Source organism: Temnothorax americanus, unplaced genomic scaffold (assembly GCF_048541705.1).
Source record: "Temnothorax americanus isolate GAGA-0224 unplaced genomic scaffold, ASM4854170v1 Scaffold9, whole genome shotgun sequence".
Classification (NCBI taxonomy): Eukaryota; Metazoa; Arthropoda; class Insecta; order Hymenoptera; family Formicidae; genus Temnothorax; species Temnothorax americanus.
The window spans coordinates 5,068,725-5,078,691 of NW_027509812.1; the positions used below are offsets into that span (position 1 = coordinate 5,068,725).

At 35.2% G+C, this 9,967-nt stretch overlaps 1 protein-coding gene across 2 annotated transcripts; it reads right to left on the minus strand.

Annotated features, from left to right (window-relative positions):
• Positions 1-1,803: 1,803 nt before the first annotated feature.
• Positions 1,804-9,440, minus strand: Dfd (homeotic protein deformed). 2 transcript variants are annotated; one of them, XM_077425040.1, is made up of 3 exons: positions 7,594-9,440; positions 1,974-2,674; positions 1,804-1,850 (listed from the first exon to the last, which is right to left on the minus strand). In XM_077425040.1, the coding sequence occupies exons 1-2, from the start codon at positions 8,462-8,464 to the stop codon at positions 1,989-1,991; spliced, it is 1,557 nt and encodes a 518-aa protein (XP_077281166.1). In that variant the 5' UTR covers positions 8,465-9,440; the 3' UTR covers positions 1,804-1,850; positions 1,974-1,988. The 2 variants fall into 2 exon arrangements, with proteins under 2 accessions (XP_077281166.1, XP_077281165.1); XM_077425039.1 differs by having other exon boundaries at positions 1,804-2,674.
• Positions 9,441-9,967: the final 527 nt, after the last annotated feature.

Consider the following 9,967-nt stretch of genomic DNA (forward strand, 5'->3'; position numbering starts at 1 on the left):
TAATTGTTTGATTACTACTCGCTTAATAGTACAACTTCCGATTTATTCACGGTGCAATTGCGTCCTAATTATTATTGGTCATTCCTCGTTCGCTTTCGGTAAAAATATATACTATTCATTTCGAATTATTTACAATGTCCCGTTACGGAAGGATGTGTTCAAGTATAGGGTAGTTTTAATTAACATGTAGTTATTTTTTTTAGGTGTTTAAAGAGATCTTTTTTGAAATATTTCGTTTCCGGTAATTAAACTACTCCGGATGGATAATAGTTTTTCAGAATGAGTATGAGATAATGAAAATTATGTGTATTTTTGGTATTACTGAAAATATATGCTGCATTCTAATGTTAATAATAAACACTCTGAAGTCATATCATAATGATTAAAATTTTCACTTGAAAATTCAATTTTTATCTACAATGTACATTATATAAAACGTTAATACCAACATATAATGCAATAATATATGAAATATGAACATTACTTCGATCATGTTGTAATAAAACTCTCTTTACACTAATATATACATACATAAAATTAGGTATATACAATTCACATTTCATCAATGTCCTTTTGGATATTGATATTTATATGAATATAATAGAGAGATGACTAATATCTCAAATTATAAGTTTTGATAAGGGATATCCAGTTGTGTGCTTGGAAAGACATAAAGAAAGTATTAGAATGGCATTTACAACTTCTTTTACTAGTATAATTTTTTAATTGCAATGAAGAACTACATTATAATTTAAGGGAGTCTGCTTACATTTGATTTTACAGTTTTAGTTGCCAGATGTAGAATTCTAATTTGTCAGATATTTTTATATCATATACATTATGCGTACATGCACAATTTTTATATCATATTATACAGTAGAAATATATGTGTTATCACATGAAGTTAGTAGACATGTTTGGATATAATATAGATATTCATGCGTTAAGAGTTTGGGCCATGCCTAAGTGTTTGACGTGCGTAAAAATTATAAATTCAAGAAATAAGTATAATAACAGATTATATAATATTAAATTAAACAATAAAACGATAGTTTTAGAATTTCTTATAATTATAATACATGAATATCTAGATGCATATATTCAAAATATGTAAACACGTTAAATTTTATGCGATAAGAATATATATCATCTACTGTAGATATGTTATTGTTCAATTTGCATACATTAAAACGCTTATTGTTAGTATCAGGAATTTTTGTTCAAATTTCATCATTGATTGGAATTCACAACAATATGAAAAATTTGATGACAACTATAATTTAACAAATGCTAGTAATAATTACAAGATTTGTCATAGCATTATTATTGAAATAATTATTGAATTCAATTTATTCAATTCTCAAAAACTAAAGCTTGTAAAATAAAAAAATATACAAATTCAGTCATGTATATAACAGAAAATTATAGCAAAAATAAAATTTCTGGTTATTTTGGTATTAGCAGATTTATTATTAATTATGAATTATTAATAATAAATTTATTATTCATTTATTATTAATGACCTGATAATCTGACAATACTTTATTTTTCATCCAGACATTATTTTAGTTTACTACAGAATTATGTTCCTCTCTATCTTTTATGTTTATCTATGACAAATTTTTCAGACTTGGATTTTAGGACTTTACAAATCAAGGAACATTACATATAATAATATTTAAGAAATAGCTAAATAATTTTGGATTTAGCCGTTTACGTCTTAGTTAATGGATTGCAATTATAGACATTTGTCATATTTATAATATATGTACGTAAAAGAAAAATAATACTGCCTTTTGAAAATTGTGATATTTTAACTCACAGTTTTGAGACTATTCTTCTTGTCCACGCTGCAATGAGAAAAACTCAAATTACGTTTATCTAATTTGCAATAAATATCCTGTTAAACGATGGAATTATCCACGGAGAGCGGCCGTTAAATGGTGTTGAAAAAGTTATATCGCTGAATATACCTCACGGAATGGATGTTACAGCGCCGTGAGTCCATAGTCGGATTTTATCGCTGATGGCGGCACAGGAGCTGATACTTGCGACAATCCGGGAGGACTGGTAGCCGGGGCGAGAGGACTGATACTTCCGGAACTTATGTGTCCCAACGGTCCTCCCGTCGGACCGTCCATCATTCCACCCACGTGATGATGACTCAGCTGTGCTTGGAGATGAGCCAGAGAATGAGGATGACCTTGAAAGCTCGGATGAACCACGCCAACGGGATGAGGAATACCAGAGCTGACTCCATGAACTTCGTTCATATCATGACCAATATTTGAGTCCAGACTGTTTTCCATACCGCTGGAGGGCGAGTTGTTGTTTTTTCTTTGGCTATTGTTATTACCGGTGCCGGACTTTGTCCGTGTCGCTGAAGTCTTCGCCGGTTTAGCTGCCGTTGGCGGCGCTTGGCCGTTCGCATTCTTTCTACGTACGTTCTTCGTGTTCGGTAGCTTATGGTCCTTCTTCCATTTCATACGGCGATTCTGAAACCAGATTTTGATCTGTCGCTCCGACAAGACCAGGGTATGAGCGATCTCGATCCGCCGTCGTCTCGTCAGGTACCTATTGTAGTGAAATTCCTTTTCTAGCTCGAGTATCTGATGCCTCGTGTACGCAGTTCTTTGCCGCTTTGGCTCCATTCCAGGTTGATACGAGCCGTTCGCTGAAAGAAGGAAATAGAAATTCAAATATGTTAGTATTGTGAAACTATAAATATATAATAATAAATTATCAGTTCCGGAGATAATACTTTCTTTTTTACCTGAGAAATATGTGTCTGTACAAATTGTATTCTAACACATGAATTTCACTTTAATAATAGATTTTTTTATAATTTCAAGTTAATTCTTTTCTATCAAAAATTGGATTAGACGTTCTCTTTCAAAAACTTGGACAAACGCTAATAATATTATTTCTTTGATTGCATAGATATGGCATAAAAGCTGACACTATAAAATTTTTTGTTTTTTTTTATTTACAATTTTTCAAATTATATTTGTATGGTTGTTTTTCAAAATTTTGTTAATATAATTTTTAGACCTTAAAAGTGTTAACGTGTAATATACATGATTGCGAGCGCAGCGCTCATGGAAAGAGCAAATACGTATACAGTCGACACTTGCGACTCGCGCTGTTGCCAAACCTAAGCTTTACTGTGATAGATAAATCGATGTATACTGGTCGATATCTCTTCCTCTTGTTCTTACAAGACTGTGTTAAGGCCACTATTTCCAACGTCTATTAACCAACTTCTATTGACTATTCTGAAAAGTTAGCGGTCGGTTAGAGTTTAACAGACGTTGGAAATAGTAGCCCTTGATTTGAGAAAACTATGTAATAATGTCGCATTAATACAGTCATATACAGGTGCTAACACGAGAGCATTGACGTTCGTTTGTTAAACGACGGCAAGAGGGTTAAATATCTTAGCAGTGAAGTCTTATATTAAAACTGTTCTGAAATAAACGTATAAAATTGCTTATATATGCTTAAAGCTTTTTTTAATTTAAAACTTTGTTAAAAGCTCTTCTAAATTATGTTTAATTGTTTAGGATACAAAACTATTGGTATCTTAATATTTTTGCTAAAGACAAATTGACATTTAATTTACCAAAAAATGTATTCTTAAAATTGAAATGAAATTTATGTATATTTGGATGTTCTTTGGATCTTTTATATTTATATTGTATAAAATGTTCCGCGGATCTACCCTCCTTTACTCGTTAATTAATTAAGCCATTAAAAAAAGATATCAATATTTCTGAATAATTCCAATAATTCTGAATCTTTGCATTACAAGCGATTAGTAACGAATAGCTTTCTATGAATAAAACTCCGAAAATACAAATAACTAACAAAACATTTATTTAAAATATCAGTTTTATTAAAACATTTTAGAAAATTATATTTAATATTATTTATATTTAAATAATTATATTTATTACCGGAAATATATATGCACATCGAGAAACAAAAATATTCTTATAATACCTATTATATATTAATAGCGTTTATATGATATGCTTTGTAAAATAGTATCCTGCATATGGCATGAGAAATTTCGCTGCTTAATTTCTGTACAGAACTCATTGTTTTTACCCGAAATTAACTATTCTTATTTTTCTTAATATTCTCATCTCTAACGTTCTTATTTACTATTAACTTAACAAAGTATTACATATAAATCTTTGAACAATCTTGCTAAGCTATTTATTCCATCATTGTTACGCACATTGTTAGTTCTTTCATGACTTTTTCAATAGACGTTTTACATATATTATTTACAAAATCATAGCGACAAGTTTTGGAAAGAAAGGATTAATATAGAATTCTTGCTCAACAAAAATCTATTTTCTTAGGTCACTAAAATGTAGTGCAAAGTGCAAAGAAGCATAAAGAACGATTCGCTTAAGTGGCGCCTGAAACATACCATGCTATTTCAACAACAAAAGAAGAAGAATTCATTGTATGATTATTACCATAATTATAAAATATTTTTTACGTTGAGATATTTAGAGAGATATTATACAAATAATATTTTTAAAGCATATGACCATTCGTCACGTCATGGCCGTTTTGAATAGCATCAAAGTCGGCTGAAGTGACTTTTGTAATCTGATCAATCCATGAGATACGCCAGTTGAGTTGTGAAGGTAGAATACGCGTATGCAAATTTACGAGGATAAAAAGTGTGCTAAGCGTACACGCGCATTTGGTCCCGCTGAGCATCCTCTAAAGAAATACAGAAACGCTATATAGATTATCCTTATTTGAGAAACTCATGGTTAAATAATTTGATAATTACCTCGTCCATTAAGTCTGTTTAGTTTTTCAGGATCTATTTGAAATATGAAATTCGTCATGCGCCATTGATTAATGCTCGGCAGAAATGTCTAAGAAATATTTAAGAACGCGCAAAGGTGAATATATATTAATAACCGCGAAATGTGTCCAAAGTACTTTATAAAATAATCAGATACGATTGAAACGCAACGAACGACTGAACAAGTAGATTGGAAAAAAAATATCCTGCTGTGGCACGTTGATGTTAATATTTGTAAGTCACGCTAGTAGCAATCCGTGGTGGTCTGTTCAGTCCGATAGAGGAAACATGGGAACGAGTTCAGTTTAGAATCCGTGCAGACATTCCATTCCGAGCTGACCTTCGGTCTCGCAGAGGTCCCTTTTAACTCCGACGTCCGGCGACCGTACTTCGACAACCAAAGGGGAGAGATTGCAGTCTCTGACAGCCCGACGGACGAGCATACCAAAGTTCAGAGATTTCAAATATTAAATCGCGCGATTCCTAGCATAACGGAAAGTGTAACTTACAACATCGTACGTTTGACGGAATATTTTGATAACAGTTCATAACAGTTATAAACGATTTCATCATCTCTGTGCGAGTCATACTTTTTCGATAATATTGAAGATTGTATTTTTTAGTTTCGCTAGACTGACATGTCCTCTCTCATCTATTCTTTATGCAATAATTGAAATATGTTCTATGTTTGTATGTATTCTTATATGAATTAGAGAAGACATATATATCAGTTTAGCAAGATTGAAAAAGTAGTCTTCAATATTATCAAAAAAATTTGATTATATACATTCTATATGTATCTCTCTTTCTCTCTCCTCTGTTAATAAATACTTGTAATTTTATATACAGATCCATATCATTAGCAAATTATTTTCAAAATATTATTTACGACATTTTTCTTATCGAAATAAAAGTTTTATAAAAGGTATTTGTTTTTATCATACATTATGTATATGTATATAAAGTATCATAAATTTATTAATATAATATTAAATCTTCTTAAAATACACAATATAAATGTTTAAAGAATAATATAGGTAAAACAGCATCTAAACAATGCTTGTTTCCTTAATGAAATTAATTTGCTGTAAAAACGTATTTTTGTTTGTTTTATTATATGGATTTGTACATAACGTTAATAAAAGAAATAACAAGTTTTCGTTGCAGACCATTTTATTTGGAAGCATAAATTATTATAGTTTAGTTTTGCAGTATATATGGTATGGGATTTTCTTTTCTATTATATCATGTGCAACGGGCTCAATAGAAATATTTGCAAGCTGTAATGACCATGACGTTTACCGACGTCAAATGAAGTAGACATTTTTGTGGCAACAAAGCCAGCCTAATTCTGAAAGGATATTACATTGCAAAAACTATACCTTTGAGAATTCTTTATACATATATCCGCAAAGTAGTTTCTAGCTTAGCGACATAAAATACTACAAATTCTGGAGAAACGAACGCGTTACAGATACACTGCTTATAGAGGCATTGCTCTGTAATTTGCGAGACATTAATTAATATACACCTGTGTGTTGTGGTTATGCTCAAAACGTCTTTCTATCTTTATGAAGATAGGAAGCACGCGTATATTAGTTCTGGAAGTAGTTGTCTGATTAATTATGAAAGAAGAATTACATTCGCGCTAATTGCCTTAATTACAACAACCAGGAGCGTTATACCATCACCGGCATCTGTTTCAAGTCTCGAGCGCTACGCAACCTTGCACAATGATGAACGTCTATTTAAAACGCGCTAGAATCTCTGTGTCGAATTTCGAAACTTATTTTTGCCTGCCACACTGAATTGTGTGCTGTAGACGTCCCATTATTGTAGTATACGTTCGCTACTGTACGAAAGATGAAGATATATTAGGCGTAACCAAATTCACCTATAAAACGAGGTGCCGCTACACCTCGCAGGTGATCGCAAGGTGTTAGGATAAATTTCAGCCCATAATTCTTCGGAAACCGTTCTAAAGCTCGTCACCTTGTAAACACATAATGTAATATGTATACCCAGGAAATACAAACAGATACTTTCGGCAGGTCTCTCGCATTCAGAAAAAAAGTTTTCATAGGCGACGCTTTCGCGTATCAGTATACCTTTAAATCTGTGAATATTTCCGCTGTTTTATTTTCGCTTATTATTCCACTGTTTCTAACAGTATTGATAAATGAGTATATAATAAAGTAAAAGAACTAATAAATGCGTTAACTGGTTTTGTTTACATTTTTGTTTATCGTAGGAGGAATAATAATTCTTGAGAGAGAATTAAAACAAATAAAAACATTAATTTATCGTAATATTATAAATAATATATATAATGGATTTTATGTTTGAGATTATTGAGTGTCTCATACTGCGTCTCATATAAGATATAGCAGTGTCGCCAAGAGCCGTCGGATATATTTCTGTAGCGATTAATTGCACTCTTCACGATATAAATCGAAATATCGATAACGTTTATTAATTGTGGAGCAAGATTGAGATCAATGTCTTGTTAATTGAATTATGTGTACATACGTTTATATATATTTATAAAACAAATGGTAGTTTTGAAAATGGATATAAAAATCTTTTTTTAAAAGTAAGATGATGCAGGGATAAAGATGAAAAATGTGATATTCCGATATATAAGTAATGGAAATAGAATAAAGTAAATTTCAATATTACTGTAACAATTTAAAGTAATAGTATTTCGCTATCGGGAGGGAATAACAGAAATAACTGCAGATTTATATGCATAAACTCACCGACGCCTGCAACATGGATTTTTTTCATCCACGGATAAATCGTACGATCTCTGTTTTCATCATCATCTTCTTCTTCCTCCATCATTCCCGGTGAACCATCCATTTGACTATCTTCTATATCATCCGCATCCGAGCTGTCTTCCACATGGTGTTGTTGCTGCTGCGGCGGCGTCTGTTGTTGACCGCTCTGTATATGTTGAGATTGCTGAGACAACGACTGTTGCGTCTGAAGATCAGGTGAATTGTCTCGGTGCAACGGACCCGAACCGGTTGGACTGCAGGCATTGTTCTCGTGCTGGTGATGTTGAAGGGCATCCGGCTGCTGCACATGATTTTGCATTATAGATGGTGACAGGGGCGTGGAGCCGAGGATAGTTGACGTCGGTACGGATGGTTGTTGTTGCTGTTGTTGTTGCTGTTGACTCTGTATCGACGACGGACACGTGAGCGGTGGCGGTTGAGCTTCCGGCGGCATCGCTAAAGCACCCACCGCGTGATGATGAGAATGTAAACTGGCGTGAACCGCGTGCACTTGGTGATGGTGAGGCCCGTAATATCCTGTATATCCTGTGTATCCTCCGTTTAATTGTACCGCGGAGGAAGTCCCGTAAGGAGTCGACGCCGCCTGATGATGATGCTGGTGATAGCCGTACTGCAGCTGAGATTGTGGATGGCTTAAATGATGACCGCCGCTGCCGCTCGTGAAAAAGTCTGCTCCGGTCGAGGGTATATAATTATTTTGACTGTATTCCTCGTTGGGAGGAAACTTAGGATCGACCAACGAGGAAGCGGCTAGATGATGATTTCCAGCTTGCTGTTGATGCTGATGGTGATGGTATCCACCGGCGGCGGATGGAAGGAAGGAATTCATGTTTTTGAATACTTTCTTGGGAAAAACACACGCGCACGCGATAGTCCAAACGAATTTTAAACGACCGCACTCCTCGATTTTTCTCTCTTATCTCGCTTTTTGGATCAATTCTTCGATCCGGCACACCATTTCGAGTTAATATTCATTCTCACAAGCTCCCACTGCACGGCACTGCGCTTTGGTCCATCGTCCACACCTCACCGCCTCTTGCGAAAAGGGGTGACGTTTTCTCGAAAGGAGGAAAAGAGAGAAAGAAGGAGAGGGAGAAAAAGAGAAAATAAATGGAAAGAGCGGGGCCACAACGGAGCACAGGACTCCCGGTGGACAGCTGCTTATTCTCTCCTCTCCTTCCGCCACTTTCGCGATCCTCCACGACCTCGTTCGCTCCTTCCCGCCCACCGGAGCCCAATTACCATACCACGTGACCACAAAACCGACCAATCGGAGCTGCTCCTAGTCCGCGACCATGATGGATAACCACGGCACGCATGCAACACGTGAGTGGCGCCGCGAGAACCACTGCGGCAGGTGCAGCAACTTCTTGCTTTGCTTCTCTATTTCACGATTGTCATCGGGAATTCCGTAGACACTCCGTAGCTCATTAATTTCTACGCACGTTCCCAAGTCTGACTCCCTAATACACCACGCATTTGTCTTTTTCATAAACTTTCACTTCTTCGTTCACATCGTCAGTTTGACGCGAGTATCAAACTGACTTTCCTGCAAACAATTCTGATAAGTCAAGCATTTTTGTACGAACAATTTTTTTTTTAAATAAATGAATATGTTATCTTTGCACTGCACTTCTGTCACTGCTCCGTTTCAAACTGTAAGTGATTTGTACAATAAATATAGAGATCGAGTCAGACGAGAAGTTTCGTCGGAAAGCTCTGAAAGTGAGCTCGTCCCTCGTCGGCAGAAACTCGTCTGGCAACTCTGGTTTGCCTCCAACCTCCAACTCCCTCCAGCTCCGTTCGCGCCGGCTGGTTTTGAGCCGATGCAGAGAGCGGAGTCCCCTCTTTCTCGTCATGCGTCTTCTCTAGAGTCACCCCCCCCACTCCGCGGCGGCATGAGACCAACCCCCGCCGCGGAAACAGTGGATCTTGTGTGCCCTTATGGAGCATACTCGAGGGTACCTATAACCGTGGAGTCACTCCTACATATCCCTTTAACCCGCCTCCATGCTTCTGAAATTCATTTTGTACCGGAGTCAATGTTGAGAGAAACGGTGGCAATGAACGTTAATGCTGTTGATATCGAATACTATTGCGAGGGCAATCGTGCTACTAATTCAGAATTACTTGTGATCAGCAGGTGTTACCATAACCGCCCATTACACCTCCATTTACCAATATTATTGAAACCTGAGAGTTAATTGATCCTTATTAAGTCTTTTTTCTATTAGGTGGATATAATTTTATATCTAAAGTTGCTATTAATAAAATACTTGTCATTAATTGATATCCGTAGAAATAAATTAAGGTATACTTTCTATATCCATGT